This window comes from Parasteatoda tepidariorum, chromosome 1, assembly GCF_982258835.1.
Source record: "Parasteatoda tepidariorum strain Cologne lab strain chromosome 1, Ptep-v5.0, whole genome shotgun sequence".
NCBI classification, from domain to species: domain Eukaryota; kingdom Metazoa; phylum Arthropoda; class Arachnida; order Araneae; family Theridiidae; genus Parasteatoda; species Parasteatoda tepidariorum.
This window is the reverse complement of record NC_141755.1, coordinates 70,066,627-70,086,758: the sequence shown is the minus strand read 5'-3', so window position 1 is coordinate 70,086,758 and position 20,132 is coordinate 70,066,627. Positions and strand designations below refer to the sequence as shown.

The 20,132-nt window shown below is 28.2% G+C and overlaps 2 protein-coding genes across 14 annotated transcripts in view; one reads left to right on the top strand and one right to left on the bottom strand.

The window, feature by feature from the left end:
• LOC107453244 (putative monocarboxylate transporter 5) overlaps positions 1-5,711 on the bottom strand; it is a 53,451-nt gene extending 47,740 nt beyond the window's left edge. Inside the window, exon 1 of the mRNA XM_087165975.1 lies at positions 5,558-5,711. The gene's annotated coding sequence lies outside the window, so the exon portion shown is untranslated. The remainder of the gene's footprint in view (positions 1-5,557) is intronic.
• LOC107453245 (uncharacterized) overlaps positions 1-20,132 on the top strand; it is a 116,553-nt gene that overhangs the window by 59,621 nt on the left and 36,800 nt on the right. For 8 of the 13 annotated variants that reach the window (XM_087165992.1, XM_071179661.2, XM_071179659.2 and 5 more), the window contains one exon: positions 17,262-17,486. In XM_087165992.1, the coding sequence (XP_087022118.1) occupies positions 17,296-17,486 (191 nt within the window). In that variant the 5' untranslated portion in view covers positions 17,262-17,295. Of the gene's footprint in view, positions 1-5,785; positions 6,068-9,331; positions 9,565-17,261; positions 17,487-20,132 lie in introns of those variants that run through there. The other 5 variants (XM_087166004.1, XM_071179660.2, XM_087166019.1 and 2 more) reach the window with 5 other exon arrangements.

Here is a 20,132-nt window from a genome sequence, read left to right as displayed (position 1 = left end):
AACATGCAAAAAACTTCTTTTTTTAATGAGAGCTATAAGCTGAAAAATATCAGAGATGTTATCTTTAAAAATATTTTGAAAAAAAGAAAAATCGTCTGCAACAGTCTTACTTTTATCAACTGCGAGTTCTAAGCCAATGAAAAAATTCCACTTCGTATACCACTCTACCAAACCAACTAATTGAAGAATTCAACCGTATTTTAGAATTACTAAATTTGCCCCTTGTAGCCGCTGCCTAAATGTCAGAACGATGGAACGTCTGGAGTTATGAGAGACACACAGACAAACAAACTCTTCATCTTATTATTTTAGATGACATTCTATATTCAGCTTCTGGAATCTAAAGTGTCATAATTATTTTTTATTCTCAGCAACTTCGTAGGGTTTCAGTTTAATAAAATCCGGGAAAACTTTTTTTCTATTATTTAGCATATAAATTCATTGTTAGCATATCTTCTGGCATATCAATTAACAAGAATCAAGCTCAATTTCTTCATTTTTTAGGCGTGAAATTGTTTCAACAGAAAAAGAATGAAGGAGAAAAAACTCTTAATTATCACAAAAATTTGGTTGCGAATTTAGAGCTGCAGAATATAAATTAACTGTAACAAAAAACATATTATAATATGGTTTTTGCTACAGGGCAAATGAGGAGAAATCGTTCTGAAAATGTAAAATCATTAATTTCACAATGGTTACTTATAATATATATTTTTTTATTTAATCTTCATGGGCCCCACTATGTGAATTAATAAAGAAGATTTCACAAAACTGAAAAATGTTTTCCACCTACAAATTATTTGCAGAGCTGTTTCGCTAATGCTCTGATAAATGAATTTTTCCAAAATATCGTACATTTTTATTCTTATAATTTTATTATATTCCCTGTGCTAAGAACAAAAATTCTACTAAACGAAACCAATAACACTGAAAAGAATTCATTCTACTTCTACTCATAAAACTTTCAGAAATAAGGAGCCATATTTTTTGCTAATGGTGTTCTGAATCAAATTTCAGGATTCATACTAGTATATATACGCAATATTTTGTTAATTTATAAAAAGGGAAGAGATTCAAAAAAAGTTCTTGAACATACAATATTGTTTACTAGCGTCGTATTCTATTACGTTTTTTTTAATCATGGGGATTCTAGAGAAATTATATAGCTCCTAATTTTTTAGTGTTCTTCGAAAAATGACTAAAGAATTAAGGGGTCCAAACTTTCGATCGTTCTCCTGACTACACTATCGAGACCATAACATTCTTTATTGTGGCTACTCTTCCCCCTTTTTAAGAGCCATGTACTCAAATCCATCGAGAAAATGGTATGCTCTTTCAGGTACGTATTTGTGTCTGATTTCATAATTTTAAATATCATCTACTCAAACTAGTCAACATATTTAAGGTTTGTCTCTCGAATGATGAAAATTTGACCATTAGATCAAAAGTTATTAAAATGCTCTTGTTTTCATTTTGCCCAATGCAAGAAAAGAAATACGGGTCACCCAGAATAATGCATGATTTTCATGTCCTTAGATTCAATCTTAATGATTCACGGGGGTAACGCTATTATGCTAACTAATTAATGCAAACGAAATTTTAAGTTACGTAATCAGACACAAAAACGTATTTTTTCTGAATAAACATACACTTTTTTCAAAGGATTTTGATACTTGACCCTATATAGATATAGGGCAGCCGCAATTTGAGGAATATGCTCCTAATAGTTTGGTGAGAAGAGCAGTTGAAAGTTGGGACTCCTTAATTTTTATTTTATTTTTCACGTATTTCGCCATACCACAAGAACTTTGAAAGCGAATTGAAAAAAATTTTAGTGCACAGTTATGAAATTCGTTTATCCAAAAATAATTTCGCGCAAAAAATAACTTTTAATAATGATTCTTTATTATTTTATTTAATTATACCGTAAGAAATTCTAATTGTAATGTATACAAATCTTTAATTCATTTTAAAGAATGTAATTTTATATTTCAAACTATGAATCTTAAAACAAATCAGAAACATCTTACATCTGAGGCAGTAACATCTTACTGCCTCAGTTTCTTGGGATTATTTATTCAAAATCCTATTTTTAATTGTCTGGATCACCAGATATTGTTTAAAAGTTATCCTGACGCATTAGTTTAATGATTACATATAAAAACAGCTACATTTTCTAAAGGTTTCTAAAGAATTTCAGCTATTATTCTAATCATCTTTATTTACTCGCTAGTTCCATGCAGTTTTAATCCTGCTGATGTGCCCTAACTCTCCTAGAGTTTGCCGGAGCATTTACGCCACCTTCTGTTATCTATTACGTTTTTAAACTTGTATATATGTCGGTAATAAATAGACTAAAAAGAATAAATTTTGAAAAGAAATCTGTACCGTGGCGAGAAAAACCGATTGCCGATTTTAAATCAGCTATACGAAAGTATCTAAGATCTGTTAAAAAAATCTTATGCAACAGAGGAAAGAAAATTGTTCACACGCGTAATTAACAAAATTTTTGTCTCTTTTTTTAGGTCTTAATCTGCAATTTTAGCTCGCTAAACGATCATTTTGCACCCGTCTAACAATTGTGTTGTAATTTAAAAAAATAAATTTTCCAGAAATCGTAAAAAAAGTATTATTTATTCAATATACGATTTGTTATTGTTTGGATCACCATATAGTATTTAAATATTAACCAGAAGCATTCGTTCAATGCTTACACAGAAAAGCAAGTAAATATGCAAAAGGTTTCATCACCATTTTAGTTATTCAAATCATTATTATTTACCAGCGGGTGACCGAGCTCCGCTCGGAGAAAACAGGTATCGATGCTGACTCGAAGATTTAAATTTTCAATTGTGATTTATCAAAACAATACATGCCATAAGAAAATTTGTGAAACCATTGGTGAAAAGATAACCGGTTAAAGTGCATCATTGTAAACTATCTAAACAGAGTTTGGAAAGGGAACTATTCTATACAAAGGTGAAGTTTGAAGAGTCATAGGAAATAAAATGTAATTGATAACAAAAAATTATACAATTAAAGACACTGTTCACAACGAATTCGTAAATTTGCTTCCGTTCATCCGCTTCTTGAAAATTCTTGTCCAGGAAAAGGCGTCGATGAGAGAGGCATTGTTGAGCATAAACTCCGCAGGAAGACGCGTCATCTTGGTGGTTGTAAGCGTTGCGAGGCTTCACGATGCATCCTTTCAGCTTTTCATTCGTAACAACGGTATTCAAAACGTGTCGCAGTATTTTTCTCAAAACAGCATCGATGGGCAGCGGGTTGTCGACTGGATTGCAGACTAATAGTTGACGTTCTCCATAGCTTGCTTCGTAAATTCCTAGCATCCAGTGCTCGCCTCTATCCATTTGAGCTCTCTTGTGAATGGAAATGAGTAGCACGTCGAATCCTTGTTGAACGCCGTATAGATAGTTGGAAGCCTTGTTCTGGTCGCTGATATCGTTGAGAAGAGCCATTCCTTCATAAGCGCCATCGTAGAAGCGTGCGACAAATTCAGGGTGAAGTACGGCAACTTTGACGGTCGGGTAAGCTTGTTCGGCGTAATGGAGAAGCATTCTGACAATGACGGTATCTTCTAGTTGTCCATTTGCGGGTAGAATTGAGTTGATCGCTTGTTGTTCCAAAATTCCGGCTCCTTGAAGAATTTCATGTAGAGGTGCGTTCTGCATGTTGAAAATGTAGCTTGAAATCTGATGAATGTTGAAATGTCGGACTGTGTTGACGGTGATTTTAACACAAAAGTTAAACTTTTCTCCACTTTGATAAATGTAAACTAATGCGAACCTTACAATTAAATTATTAATTCCTTCGTATATTATTGGTTTAAGTTGTCGAAAATTAATATTTCAATTGTAAGGTTCGCATTAGCATACATTTATAAGAGTGAAGAAAAGTATCTATGGCGAACTAATAAAGTTTGAAAATATCCTATCTGTAACTCCGAACTGCTCGACCGTAGCGCTTCAAAACCGGCGCCAATCGATTCCTCGTGGCCAAAAACCCCAGACCCCCAAGTTTACCGGAGTTTATTAATTCTGGGGCGATTTTCGACTTGGCAACCATTCCTCGTATTATAGTATAAGATTCAATAGTTTAACTACCACTGAAATAACCGTTTTAAAACTCTGTCACATTTTATTTTACTAATGAACGTAAAATTGGGAGGGTCTGCGTACATTTCAACAAAATAATAAAAGTGAAAATATTATTTTTTTAAACTATCCATCAATAATTATGACGACATTTGTTTTTAGAGTGTTTTCGTAATCTTTTTCCTGTTATGCTTTAATTTTAAACAACAACTGCTAGAAAACTACGAAGGCTCTTTTGCGTAATTGGCCATTACGGGATAGAAGAAATTACGCTCATATGCAGGAGAGTTAATTATTAATGATGATTCAATTAAATCATTAATTTTACTAATATTACATTTTTGTATTACTAAGAGTGAATAATTCAACCTAATGATTCAAGAACCAGGAAAATTAAGAAATTTTATTGACAATACAAAAATAATTAAAATTGGTATCTTTGCTTAATGCACACATTTTTAATAATTTGTAAACAATTAGTATATAATGACCTAAAACATAAACATAATAAGCCACCACGTTTTTAATATTTCTATAATATTTCTTTCCCTGTATAAGATTAAAGAAATAGTATTTTTTTACCTAGAATAAACAAAAATGGCTCCTAATATATGCTTCAGGGGAATCAATGGCAAATTAAATGAAAGTGAAGTGATTTATTTGTAAAATGATATTTGATTAAAATAAAATCATTCAAAAACAGGATAAATTCATGCTCATTTTGAATAGTTTGCAACTAATGAATTTCTATTAATCTAGAAAATAAAGCGATTTAGCATAAGCGATCACTTCTTTTAATGTTTCTATAATGTTTAATTTTCTATACAAGATTAAAGAAATGGCATTATTTACCGAGAATTAAACAAAAATGACTCCAAACTTTTTGTTTCATGGGAATCATTATCAAATTACATGAGAGAAATTATTTAATTATGAAATAATATTTGATTGTAATAAAATCATTAAAAAAACAGCATGAATTCCTATACATTTTGAACAGTTTGCAACTAATCAGTTTCTATTGACCTAGAACATAAATCTAATCAGAATAAGCGATCACTTCTTTTAATGTTTCTATAATATTTAATTTTCTATACAAGATTAAAGAAATGGCATTATTAACATAGAATTAAACAACAGTGACTCCAAACTCGTTGTTTTACGGAAATCATTATCAAATTACGAGAGAGAAGTTATTCAATTATGAAATAATATTTGATTGTAATAAAACCATTAAAAAAACAGCATGAATTCATAAATACTTTGAACAGTTGGCAACTAATCAGTTTCTATTAATCTAGAAAAGTCTAATTAGCATAAAAGATCACTTCTTTTAATGTTTCCATAATATTTATTTTTCTATAATATTTATTTTTCTATAATATTTATTTTTCTATAATATTTATTTTTCTATACTAGATTAAAAAAATAGCATTATTTACCTAAAATAAAGCACAAACGACTCCAAACACTTTGTTTCATGGGAATCAATATCAAATTTCGTGCGTAAAGTGATTAAATTATGAAATAATATTTGATTCCGACCAATACATTAAAAATTGCATCAATTCAGATACAGATTAATAAGATAAAAGGAGAGGGCAATTTACTGTTCAAATATTGATTTCAAATCATTGTTGTATCGGGACTAATAACGATAAGTGTCGGCTTCTTTTATTCGGAATGTTTGGTTTAAGAAGAAGAACAGTTTTTGTAAACATTGCTCACAATGTGATTCGATTCTTCAAAAATGAGATCGTACATCTGAGGAGGGTCTAAGAATGCAACTAGAAATATCTATAACTTGAAATGCGTCACCTGAAATATGAATCATCGTCATGAAAGTTATTTAAAATTTTGAGTGAAATTTTTGTTTACATTTATGTATCTAGTATCAGTAAGTATTAAGTATCAACTGAAATTTTTTTTAAATATTTGATCAATTTTTCAAGGTAGGTTGCCTTATTTCTGTTTCTTAAAAGTATTTCCATATAAATTTCATAATATAAATTTAAATCTCAATACTTACAAGCATTGGGCTAATTTTTTAAATATATATATATATATATATATATATATATATATATATATATATATATATATATATGTATATATATATATATATATATATATATATATATATATATATATATATATATATATATATATATATATATATATATATATATATATATATATATATATATATATATATATATATAGCACAAAAAAACAAAGAGAAAAACGAAAATAATTAATAAGTTTTATTAACTGGGAAGTAGCAGTAAGAACGTGCCATAAGATATCACTTTATTTATGCTTCTGTTTTCATATATTGTAATCTGGCAATCTTATTACGAAAATATTATAAATCATTCTTGAAAGATTCCGGTACGCGTAAGTTCATTTAATTCGCTCCTCACTATGTAGATTTCTTTTCGTGTACTGATCTCTAATCTCTTTACATTTTATTTTCAGTTTTTTGCTTGATATATTTCTTTGTTTTTCCGTACATATTTTTTACTTAATGTGTTCCAATTTCGTTTAAAATTTTGTGAGTGCTCCTCACACTGTTGTATTGATATATTTTGCTTTGGCTATATTAATACAATATTAGAAAGCACTCCTTTTGCGGATATAATCGTGTGAGCTGATGAAGAGATTATATCTTTTCTTAGTTTTGTTTTCCATATTTTAATTATTATTATTATTATTATTTTTTTTTTTTTTTAAGGTATTAAAAATTATGATCTTTTAAATTCTTTTAAAATATTATTGCTAATAATTTTTTTCTCTTGTCATTATTTTGTATTTTTTCCCATATTTTCTCAATTTTTTAGCTTATATATATATATATATATATATATATATATATATATATATATATATATATATATATATATATATATATATATATATATATATATATATATATATATATATATATATATATATATATATATATATATATATATATATATATATATATATATATATATATATATATATATATATATATATATATATATATATATATATATATACACACTCATAATATATATATATGAGTGTCATATATATATATATATATATATATATATACACTCGTGATATATATATATACACACATATATATATATACACACTTGTGAAATGATTTCAACACAAATTCTTAGTCTTTGCTCAAAATTTTGTAGGTCAATTGTAATCAGTAATGCGTCATTTCATAGATTTTTTGAAAAAATAATTAAATAAAATGTATAGAATACCAAAATAATGTTTAGAATATACAAAAAAACACAATTTCAATTTAACTGCAAAAAAATTTTAAAAAATATTGAAGCAAGTGAGAAAAAAATGATAGAAAAAATTTAGTTATAACTCTTGAGATGATCTACTGAGTTTGACCTCATAATGTCCATGCTCAAGTGATCAAAAGCATTGCTCATTGCAATGAAGTGCCACAAAAAATATGAATTTGAATAATTTTTTTATCTAATCGGATCTTTACGTATTAGAATTCACTCTTAATGGCTTACTTATTTCTTTTAAATTTCATAGTTTGAAACATAAAATTGCATTCTTTGAAATGAATTAAAAATTTTTATACATTAGAATTAGAGTTTTTTAAGGTATTATTAAATAAAATAATAAAGAATCATTATTAAAAGCCATTTTTTTGCATGAAATTATTTTTGGATAAACAAATTTTATAAGTGTGTACAAAATTTTTCTTCCAATTCGCCTTAAAAGTTCTTGAGGTATACGTAAAAAATAAAATTAACATTAGGGTGTCCCAACTTTCAACTGCTCACCTCATCAAACTATTAGGGACATATTCCTCAAATTGCGGCTGTCCTATATCTATATAGGGTCAAGTATTCAAATCCTTTGAAAAAAAGTGTATGTTTATTCAGAAAAAATACGTTTTTGTGTCTGATTACGTAACTTAAAATTTCGTTTGCATTAATTAGTTAGCATAATAGCGTTACCCCCGTGAATCATTAAGATTGAATCTAAGGATATGAAAATCATACATTATTCTGGGTGACCCGTATTTCTTTTCTTGCATTGTGCAAAATGAAACTAAGAACATTTTAATAACTTTTGATCTAATGGTCAAATTTTCATCATTCGAGAGACAAACCTTAAATATGCTGACTAGTTTGAGTAGATTATATTTAAAATTATGAAATCAGACACAAATACGTACCTGAAAAAGCATACCATTTTTTCGATGGATTTGAATTCGTGGCTCTTAAAATATTGGGGGAAGAGCAGCCACAATCTAGAGTGTTATGGTCTCGATAGTGTAGTCAGGAGAGCGTTCGAAAGTTTGCACCCTTTAATTCTTAAGTCATTTTTCGAAGAACACTCAAAAATTAAAAGCTATATAATTTCTCTACGGTCCCTATGACAAAAGAAAACATAATGGAAAACGACGCTAGTAAACAATATTGTACGTTTAAGAGCTTTTTTTGAATCTCTTTCTTTTTTGAAAATTAACAAAATATTGCGTATATATACTAGTATGAATCCTGAAATTTGATTCAGAACACCATTAACAAAAAATATGGCTCCTTATTTCTAAAAGTTTTATGAGTAAAAGTAGAATGAATTCTTTTCAGTGTTATTAGGTTTCGTTTAGCAGAATTTTTGTTTTTAGCACAAAGAATATAATAAAATTATAAGAATAAAAATGCGCAATATTTTTTGAAAAATTCAATTATTAAAGCAGAATCGAAACAACTTTGCAAATAATTTGTAGGATGAAAATTTCTTTCAGTTTTGTGAAATCTTTTTTATTTATTTACATAGTGGGCCCCATGAAGATTAAATAAAAAAATAAATATTATAAGTAACCATTGTGAAATTAATGATTTTACATTTTCAGAACGATTTCTCCTCATTTGCCCTGTAGCAAAAACCATATTATAATATGGTTTTTGCTACAATAAATTTATATTCTGCAGCTCTAAATTCGCATTTTTTTTTTGGTCATTTAGAGTTTTTTCTGCTTCATTCTTTTTCTGTTGAAACAATTTCACACCTAAGAAATAAAGAAATTGAGCTTGATTCTCTTGAATTGATATGACAGAAGATATGCTAAGAAGGAATTTATATGCTAAACAATAGGAATAAAAGTTTTTTACAGATTTCATTAAACTGAAACCCTACGAAGTTGCTGAGAATAAAAAATAATTATAACACTTTAGATTCCAGATGCTGAATATAGAATGTCATCTAAAGTAATAAGATGAAGAGTTTGTCGGTCTCTGTGTCTCTCATAACACCAGACGTTTCATCGTTCTGATAGTTAGACAGCAGCTGTAAGGGGCAAATTTAGCCCCGATTCTAAAATACGGTTGAATTCTTCAATTAGTTGGTTTGGTAGAGTGGTATAAGAAGTGGAATTTTTTCATTGGCTCAGAGCTCGCCGTTGATAAAAGTAAGACTGTTTCAGACAATTTTTCTTTTTTTCAAATATTTCTAAAGGCAACATCTCTGATATTTCCCAGCTTATAGCTCTCATAAAAAAATAAGTTTTTTGCATGTTCTTTAATATTTAATTTATTTTTTATTCGTTTTGTCAGATATATCAATGATTAGCATGAACAGGGTAGCATTGGCGGATAACGTCACATTGGTACTTATAAAGTTATTTGAAGCCATGCGTTTAATTTGTTTGGAGTTATGTTTTTAAAATGGGAACCTATAAACTAATAATTTCAAATCAACAGTAATTGAAATTTAAAAAAAAAATAATTAGCTGTGTACAGAAAAATTAAATTTAATGGATAAATAGCACAAATTCGTATATTAGAAACATAAAAAAATTCCATACTTTTATTGACGCCAATGATGCTTGATTAAATTTGCTGTAACAATTTAATTAAAACAGATAGCTACATTCGGAAAAGCAAAACGAATGGGGAAACGGTACTTATTCCTTTAGAGAAACTGTGAGAAATCGCTATGCTATTATTGACTCCAATGAAGCTTAATTAATTTTGAGAATGTGTGTAAATTAAAATAAAAAATAAGAAGTGTACTAGAAAGAAAATCTAATAGAGAAACGGTACTAATTCGATTAGGAGAAACCGTAAAACATCAAACTATTATAGACTCCAATGATGCTTTACTGTAAAGCAAAATTAATAGAGAGAGGTACTAAATCTTTTAGAAAAAATATAAATTATCGCCATATTATTATTGACGCTATTGATGCTTAATTAATTTTGATAATAATTATACTAATTGAAATTTTTAAAAAGGATATGTTAAAAGCAATATTAATAAAAAAAATGGTACTAAATGTTAAGGAGAAGCGTAAAAAAGTCGACAAATTATAATTAACGCCAATGATACTTAATTAACTTGGTAATAAGAAGTAACTGAAATAAAAAAATAAGCTACATACTCTAAGTACCATAAAGCAAAATTAATACAGAAATGGCACTAATTCGTGTAGGAGAAATGTAAAATATCGTCATATTATTATTGACGCCAATAATACTTTATTTTAGGAACTACTGGTATTATGGTAACTGGTGCATTTTTAGTTGGTACCAAATTTACGAATATAGCTAATTATCTATTACATTAGTATATTTGATACCTATTAAAACTTCATCAATACTGCTCTGATAAAGATAGTGCGAAAATATGCTTTTACTGTCCCTCTAAAAGTACAAGTACTAGTAAAAATCGCATGATTGAGGTAAAAATTGACCATCATAAGTTGACCTCAAGCAACAGTGTCATGCCAACTGATTCTGAAAACTGTTCAAATTCATTTTGATGGAATGAATTACTAAATTCTTAAGAATAATTTCTTAAGAAAATTAAATATTTTAAAAGTAATTAGATAAATATAAAATATAACTATAAATTGAAATTTTAACTTAATCCCTCCAGTCCTAGTATTAGAACACCTAGTATTCAGCCTTAGTATTAGAAAACCTAGTATTTGGTCCTAGTATTAGAACACTTAGTACTCGGTAGTAGTATGAGAACCTCTAGTATTCGTCTATAGTATTAGAACACCTTCTATCCATTTGCAGCTAAAAGCTTCGCATCTTTTTGTAGTTTTCAAAATATTATTATATGTAATTCCTTGCACCTTAAAAATATTCCACAGACAAATTAGACTCTTTAATGACCAATTAAGAACCTTTAACTGAAAATTTAGTATTCCTTTTAGCTGAAAAATGTTCTCATTTTGCTTAATTATAACCTGGTGTCCAACTATTAGAATATTTTTTAATTAATTTGGTAACAGATTGGTATCAGATTTGGTTTGGCATGTTATAATATTTCATTTTTAAGATACGTATATATATATATATATATATATATATATATATATATATATATATATATATATATATATATATATTATAGTGCTGTGTATCTAACTTGCCATTTTTTTTTTTTGTTATCTGCCCAATTCATACTTCAGGACCGAAGTTGTTAAAAGCAACAGGGAATGTTTCTCTGTTGCTATGTTTAAAGTTTATTTGTTGACATTCACCTGTCAATAACCTCAGTGAATGCGCAGATTTTTACAGATCGTATTCAAGGTTGAATTCAGAACAATAACTCTTTTTCTGTTGTGACGCTCATTGTTTAGAGAGTAGAAAAACAAGAATGAGTTGCTTATTTATTCATTAGTTTAAAACATTAAATCACATATCTTTATTTGAAAAAAATAAATTTTAAGTAAAAAAAAATAATTGAGTAGAAGGACAGAGTAAGCACGGGTTAGATAAAAAAAAAAAAATTGCGCTTACTTCAATTCTTATAATAAATTTTTTTTTAAAACGCATTACATTACTTTTTAGAAGAAGAAAAAGTATTTCAATGAAACTTTGTTGAAAAATGTTTTCATGAATTCTTGAGTTGGATAAAAATCACTTTGTAAAAAAAAATAGATTGCGCCAAAGAACAAATAATATTTTTGTTCTATATTACAACAAAGCAAAACACAACACATAAAAGTATCAATAGTGGCTTTAAATCAAGACAGACAATAGTTTCGGCACAACAATGAAATATCTATATATATATTTCTCTTACACGGCGACAAAAAAAACCTCATTATAACTCCCCTAATGGCAACGCTAGAAAATCGCCCAATGATTGCCGCTAAAAATGTCGCATGCCAAATCTAGCTGAGATGGCTCAACATATAGCGCTTTTAAAAACGGAAACGAAAATAATCAGAGAGAGCATAAGCTAGGCAGAACTGAGTTGTCTTTGTCGATAGATCTTTATTTTAGTATTTTGTCGAAAGCGCTTTTTTTCACGAATTTACATATTACGAATTTATTTGACGATTTTTGATTTATATTACGAATTTATTTGCTTTACTAGAATTTATTTGTTTATGCAGGTTTTTCCATTGCAATTCACTTATTTCAATTTTTAATAGACTTAATTATAGCCAAAATTGTAACCTTTTTAAAGAGATATCAGTTTTAGAAATTTTATCTTAAGATTTTATACTATAGCACATTTCTAATAGGTTTAACGAATTACAAGTCATTTATTTGAATTCAAATTTATTTTAATGACTTAGTATTTACTAAAAAGGAGTAATTTTTTTTTTTAATAAAAAGTTGTTATATGGATTTGAATGATTGTTTTTAATTCTTAGATTTTTGTGCATTTGCAATGTACCTAAATTAGTAGCGAGCGAAGCGAGCTTGGTTTGCGAATCAAACCACATAAGATTGCGTAGCAATTTTCGGGGGTTGGCGAGCGTTAGCGAGCAGAGGGCGCAGCCCACTAGTTATCCCTAATATCGAGACGCAGAAGATAAAATTTCTCTCAAAATACCGAAACGATCATCTGTCCTTTTTTAAAAAATAAAATTAGTTGTGCTTTAAGTCAAGTTCCTTCTTTCTTCTATGTCTAAAATTGTTGTAGTTTTTAGAAGATTTCAGTAATTAAAAATTCATCTCATCTTCATATCTTTGATTGTATAAAAATTAGACATTAAAGAGCAATTAAATTTAAAATTTAGCTTTAAACTTTTGAAACTGTGTGGAAAAAGTCACTTAATCACTGACATTAAGTAAAAATGTATCTAAAAATTAAAACTTGATTGGTATTGTTTACTGCACAAAGAGTTTAAAAATAGTTTAAAAAATTTAAAATCTTATAAATCCTTTCATAAATAATTTTTATTAAGACGTTTGATTAAGCAGATGATCTTAACACACGTGATTTAAATACACTGCAAAAAATTCCGGATCAAATTATGGCATAAAGTACCGACACTTTGGGTGTATCATCCGTAAAATCAAATCCATTTTACCATGAAATCCATTTTACCGTAAAATCAATTTTTACCGCAAAATATCATGCCGCATAAGCTTTTACAGTAATATTTATTTAATTAGAGTAATTCAGTGATTTAACGTAATTATTACTGTAAGAATTACACTTCATCAGAACGGTACGGCATATCAGAAGCAGCACCCTGAGTGCTAGTACTTTTCATTGCAATTTGATCCGGAATTTTTTGCTGTGTATGATAATATATATATATATATATAAGTATATCCAGTGACATTTTTTTAAATTGAATAAAAGTTGAAAATCAAAAATTACCGATGATATTTGTCCACATTGTGAATCAATTACAAAACTTTCTCTTTCTCCTTGGTACTATATGATCCGTATAGAACAAAAATCCAACTAAGCAAACTTATGGCCAAATAATTAGGCTGAATAATAATAATAAAGCATGAATCTTAACAATGCACTAGAATTTTTATCATGAAAATTTGCTCTTAGGTTTTGTCTGCATGCCTAGTTCTTTACTATTTCATGGGGGGAGTTGTCAAAAATATATATAATTAACAATTACGCCTACGTCCTTGTATAATTAGTTACACCAAAAAAAATATTTCAGCTTTAAGATATAGTTTCTTACAGTTGATTAATATTCTATAATTATCACACGGAGAAAAAAAATTCTGGTAAAATTACCGTATTGTATAGTATTGACAAATATGGTAAAACAATCATAATTCTGGTTGATAAGCCAAAATATACTGTTTTTAAACCATTTATTTGGTAATCTTTTCCGTTTATGTGGTAATGGTTTAACAGAAGTTCTGATTTTCTAAATTATAGTTCTTATAACCACGCGTTTAATAAAAAATATAAAAACTTGTAAAACGTTGAAAAGTAAATTTGACCGAATAAATAAATTCTATGCCTTAGATAAGATGATGAAATTACCAAATCTTACACGTTTACCAAATTTTATCGAATATCATAAAATCATATTTTGTTGTTACATTTACCAGTGCACTTAGTAAAAATTATCTAGCTTATTGATGTCCCCATAGACTCAAAAAAAAAATTTAACTGTTACCAATTTCTTATAGTTTTGTTCATACTTTTTTCTCAGTGCAATATTCAGTTTAACATCAATAATATGCATATTTAAAAACAAGACCAAAAATTTTCAGTCATGCATCTTTTTTTCCCCTTTGAAGAATTGACAAGAAATTTTACATCCTATCATGCAAGAGATGAAACTTTCTCAAATGTTAAAAGAAAAAAAAAGGCAACAAAGGTAAAGAGAAAGAAAAATAAAACAAGCAAGGAGTTCATTGTCAGCGTGTTTATATATCCGTGGACATTCTAACTCCTTAAATCATTCTTAATCTTTGTTTTAAGATGGTTTTTCAGTTTTTCCTCTTGACCTGTTTAATACTGTTTTGTCAGTGGTGCGTCAAAAACTTAATTACCTCTTTAAACGATTCTGTGCTCGAGAATAATTAGTCGGTCTACATTTTCTGTAGCGTAGAACCTTTTAACTACAACGCTTATGTTGTGAAATCTCACAAATAAAACTCAATATTATTCGTTAATAAAACTCCATATTTTTCACAAGTAGCATTTAGAACACACTAATGAAAGCACATGAAATGTTGGAATGTAAAAGCTATGGTAAGTCAAGAATATTCGTTTTTAATATCCAGTACCAACTTATGTAACACTAATCCGTCATATTTAGTATCGACCGTCTAAAATTTAATATGGGGAAAATTATGATTAAGATTTTATCTAGTATTGTTTCAGTGATATTCTTTTGATTATTTATATCCATATACTTAATGTGAAATTCTTGATTTTCTGGTATTCTTTTGATTATTTTTGGTTGATTATCAATAATGTTCTTGTTTCATATTTCTGGCTAACTTTAGTGGTACTTATATTTAGGAACATTTAAAATTCAAATATGTTGAAAATTGTTCATTAGATTTTAAATAGGAGATCAGAATTATTTGTTGAAGTAATTAGGGCTATTCATGATTTAATTGTGATTAAAAGAAGTTAATCTTCTAAAAAACTTTTTCTATATTTAAATTGTAGAATTAATTATGCACACATTCAGAGATAAGTTTAATGAGATTTATTGATTTTAAAGGAAAAAATAACAATAGAAGATATTATTGAACCATGATAAATGAATTTCAATTGGCATCTAATCTATCAAATTGTTAGATAAAGCTTCATGAATTTTAGTTTAAGTAAAAAGAATTCAAAATATTATATAGCAATGCTTGACATCCTTTCTGATTTGATAATGACGTATTTTATAAAATATTGATTTGAATTTTAAGAGAACCACAATGAACTAAAATTTGAAAAGTTAGTTTATTTTACTAAAAAAAATATTTTAGTCTTAATGAACAATTTAAGATTAATAAATTAAGTTTGATTTTAATGCACCAAGTTTGCAATCTTTGCAAAACTTACCATTTTGAAAATCATTGCTCGTTTTTTTTTTCCTAAAGTTTTTTTTTTCTTTCTGGGAACTGAGATGAGAAGCACCGATTTTTTAAACTTGCAAACTTTTTTTTTTCTTCTTACGTTTACTTTCACATTTCTTACGCAAAATATTTTTTTAATTAAAAATTAATATTTTTTTTTTAATTTTAATGTCAAAACTCAAACTTTTTTTTAGCAAAAAAAATTTATAACTAAGCAGTCTATAATTTCAGAATATAGTTTATAGCATTGTAGAAAATAGGAAAAAGATAGCTTTTGCTTGCGTTCAAGAAAAATGAGCTTCAAATTGACTATTGAAACAAAAACCAGCTTAATGCAGACCACTCTTCATAATCCAATGATATCTGGCCACAAAAAGTGAAACATGAACGATGCAGATTATATGGAAGTAGATATTTATTAGAAATATATTTATTACCCGAGAGGAATTGATTTGTTGTGGGAACTTGGAGGATTTTGTGACCCCGACAAAATTAACGTGCACCAGTCATCATTTAATACGAGGGGATTCTTCGTCCGACGGGATTCGAACTCTCGTTCGCGTTCTCATGAACACGAGTCCAACGTCCTGCCAACCAGGCTATCCAAGCATTTCTCTTCCTTTTGATCAGGAATCGCTTTTCAACTTTAAACTTAAATAAACTGGTTTTAGATTATTTTAATCCCTCTTTTCCAAAATTGACGTCCATAATGAGTTTGAAAACGTTTCTGTTCATTCTCAATTAAATAATTTGCGACGTCCGACAGTGAATATTTCTTTTACTCCATTTATAGAAGAATACTAAAACTAAGCATGGAGGACAATTATTACGGAACATCTTGTGTGACCAGTAAGAAGTTGTTATGATTTGCTGATTTTTAAATCAAGCTGAAATATTTTAGTGACATTTTACTTGCTAAACAACCTCGGGACGGGCAAGGTTGACTCAGCCTTTCATCCCTTCAGTGGGTCGATAAATGAGTACCAAGCATGCTTGGGAACTAAACACTGGGGGTTCCGCGTTCGGCTGACCACCTGACCGGAACATCTGCTCCTGCACCTCAGAGCCCAAGGTCAAGAAAACTGAGATGGGCACAGTAGGCCCTGGCCCTCTATGGGCTGTCTTGCCACTGAGTTTAGTTTAGATATTTATTTACACTAAATATATATATTGACATAATGCTAGACAGAACTGTCTTGTTTCTTCAAAATAAATTCCGAAGAATAAACACTTGTGATACCACTTATACCACTTTTTTATTTTTTGATAAATGGATTTGTATGGCACTAATGGCCACAAAGAATTTATTAACAAAATATTTCATATGGATATTTCTTTTTCTCTGTAGGTGGTACATTTAAGCAGGAACCAAAGACGCAGCAATGCGACATCTAGTCACGTGTTTCATCCTGGGAGCATGTTGGTTGCTCGTTCAGTCCTCCATCGTAGAGGATAAAATATTTATTTTTCAAAAATCAGATGCTGAAAACAACAAAAAAGTTCTAGTGGTCACCTGGCCATATGAAGATGATGACAATGAAGATGCCATGGGTTGCGAAGTGTTCACTAATCCGTGAGGAAAAGTTTTATTTTTTCACTCAACATCATTCTTACACATCATTTTTACACTTCATATTTCACTCAAAATCATTTTTACTTTTAGTTGAATTCTTTTATATTTGCATACATAATTTTTATTATTACGCTTCTAAAGTTTCAATGTGAAGAACAGATTTTTGTTTATGGCATCGATCAGCATTTGATGAAGAAACATGTAAAAAAAAATTGCTTTTGCTGTGCATTATTTTATGAAAAACGTTGCTCGTGCAAAATTAAAAGAAAAATACTGCTTAATGTAAAGCATTTTGATAAGTCACACGGGATCATCATAAGTGTCCCCATGTGACTTATCAAAACCCAAGGGGTCAACTGTAAAAAAAAATTTGGGTCTGTTAACCGATTGTTCTCAAAAAATCTTTATAGTTAAAATGAATTTTTCCTAAAACGCGAGTAAACAGACCTATTGCGAAATATTTTATCGTGAAACCAGAAGCTTTTTTTTTATAAACAAATGAACAACTTTTTTGAAAACAAAACTTTTCTTTCCTAAACTTTTCTTTTGCGCTTTTAATTTATAACTTTAAAATTCAAATTCCTGGAATGAATTTGAGCCTGGTCTTAGTATTTTCGTTGTTTTTTTCTCTCATGAAAAAGGACCTTATTTTCAGAGAAATTATTAAACTATGAGTAGAAATTTCGCAATTTCACAAAAAAAGGACCTTTACCTTTTTTGTTCAAATTTTCTTGTTTTGTCATACAATGAATAACACAATTCGTCAGTGAAGAAAAGATTTGCATAACTTATAATTTGAAAATGTTTCACCCCTTGTTAAATACAATAATAGTAAAAAACCAGTAAAATCTTTTTTTGCATGGAGTATATTTGAATAAAGGAATTTTGCAGCTATATGAAGTTTTTTTTAAAACTCATTTAAAAACTTTTCGATTTATAGCAAAATACTGAAAAAATGAAATTAACACTGGAGGACTTAAACTTTAGATTGCTCTCCTAACTATTGGGACCATAATCTCCAGCTTATGGCTATCCTCTATTTTCTTGGGAACAGAAATCCGAATTCATTGAAAAAGCCGTGTTTATTCATAAAAAGAACGTTTTGAATGTTTGATTTCGTAATTTAATTAATGGTTAGCAATAACTAATTGGCCTATGTGAAGTCAACCTGTTGAACCATTAACCCTTTGACGCAGAATTTTTATTAAACATATTTTTCATACTTTTTTTTACTATTTTTTGTTAATTTAGGTCAAAATAAGTAAAAAATATTATATTTAGCATTTTATTAATTTACGGTTGTGAAATGCCCCATGAAACATCGGTTTCTTTTTCTGCGTTAAAGGTAATCTTTCAAACAGGACTCACTGTCAAACAAGATTTTTTTCAAATTTGCACTTATTTTCATTTATTTTAAACTAAGAAAAAAAATTATTCATCATTGAAATTTTTTTAATTTATTAAATTAATTATTAATACATTTTTGAATATGAATGAAGAAATAAATTTCTCACTATTTTTTTTGATTTTATATTTTAATAGAAACATAATTCCGATAATGTAACAGATCTTTTTAGCAACTATTAAATTGCTTTTTATAATTAAAAAATATCAACATATATTTTTGCTAGTAATTAAAGTGTCAGAAAAAAATATATATATAAAAGGAACATCACAGTCCCATCTGCGTCAAAGTGTTAAGTTTGCCATTTATTTCGTAAAAATCTGATCATTTGAACAAAAGTTATTTTAAGTGAGGGGAGAGAAGCATAATTTAAACTCGCATAAACCATGAAATGTATAATATCAAACGCGATTTATTAATAACATAACAAATACCTAAAATTATACATACTTTGTTTGTTGTAAGTCAATGAAAAATACTTTGGGGTCACCATTATACATTTTGGAAAGTACTATAAAACTTAAGCGAGGCAAAATGAGTGAAAAAATTTAATACTAGGTACGATTTCTCCAATTATAGGGAAGACAAATAATATAACGTTACGAAATGTTGTTCAAATGTAAGTGCTTTTATAGCAGGATGTTTTATTTGTTAAATAATTAGCCTCATATGAGATAAAAAAAAACATTAAAATACCATTAATGTACTCAAAATCTCTTTTTTAAAGTTTAGACATATTTCTCATAAATGTATTAGGTATTTAAAATACTTTATTGTATTTGCTTGTGACTGCGATTAGAACTGATTATACTTATCGCTTAAACATGATAATAATGACAAAATAAACAGTTTGTGAATCAGACTTTAATTTCAACAAACAAGACAGAATTGACATTTAGTTTGAAAAAATAGTATACCACTATTATGTCCCCGAATTTGTATTTCGAAAGGCATTTTCAACCACGCGTTTCTTATATTGATACTTTGGCTTGTAAGGCGTGTCTCCATAAACTGCAATAGTGGAAACTCAACAAGAACTAACAAAATAAAATTTAAGTTATCGATTAAGAAATGGAAAATAGTGGTAAATTCTGAATGTCATAGGTTAAATGATACTATATACATAATTAATATTTCTTTTAGTGAGAATAATTTCAAACTTATATTATGGTAAATCTAAAAGTCTAAGGCCGTTGAGAAATATACACAAATAATAAAATTAATTAATTAATTAATTAATG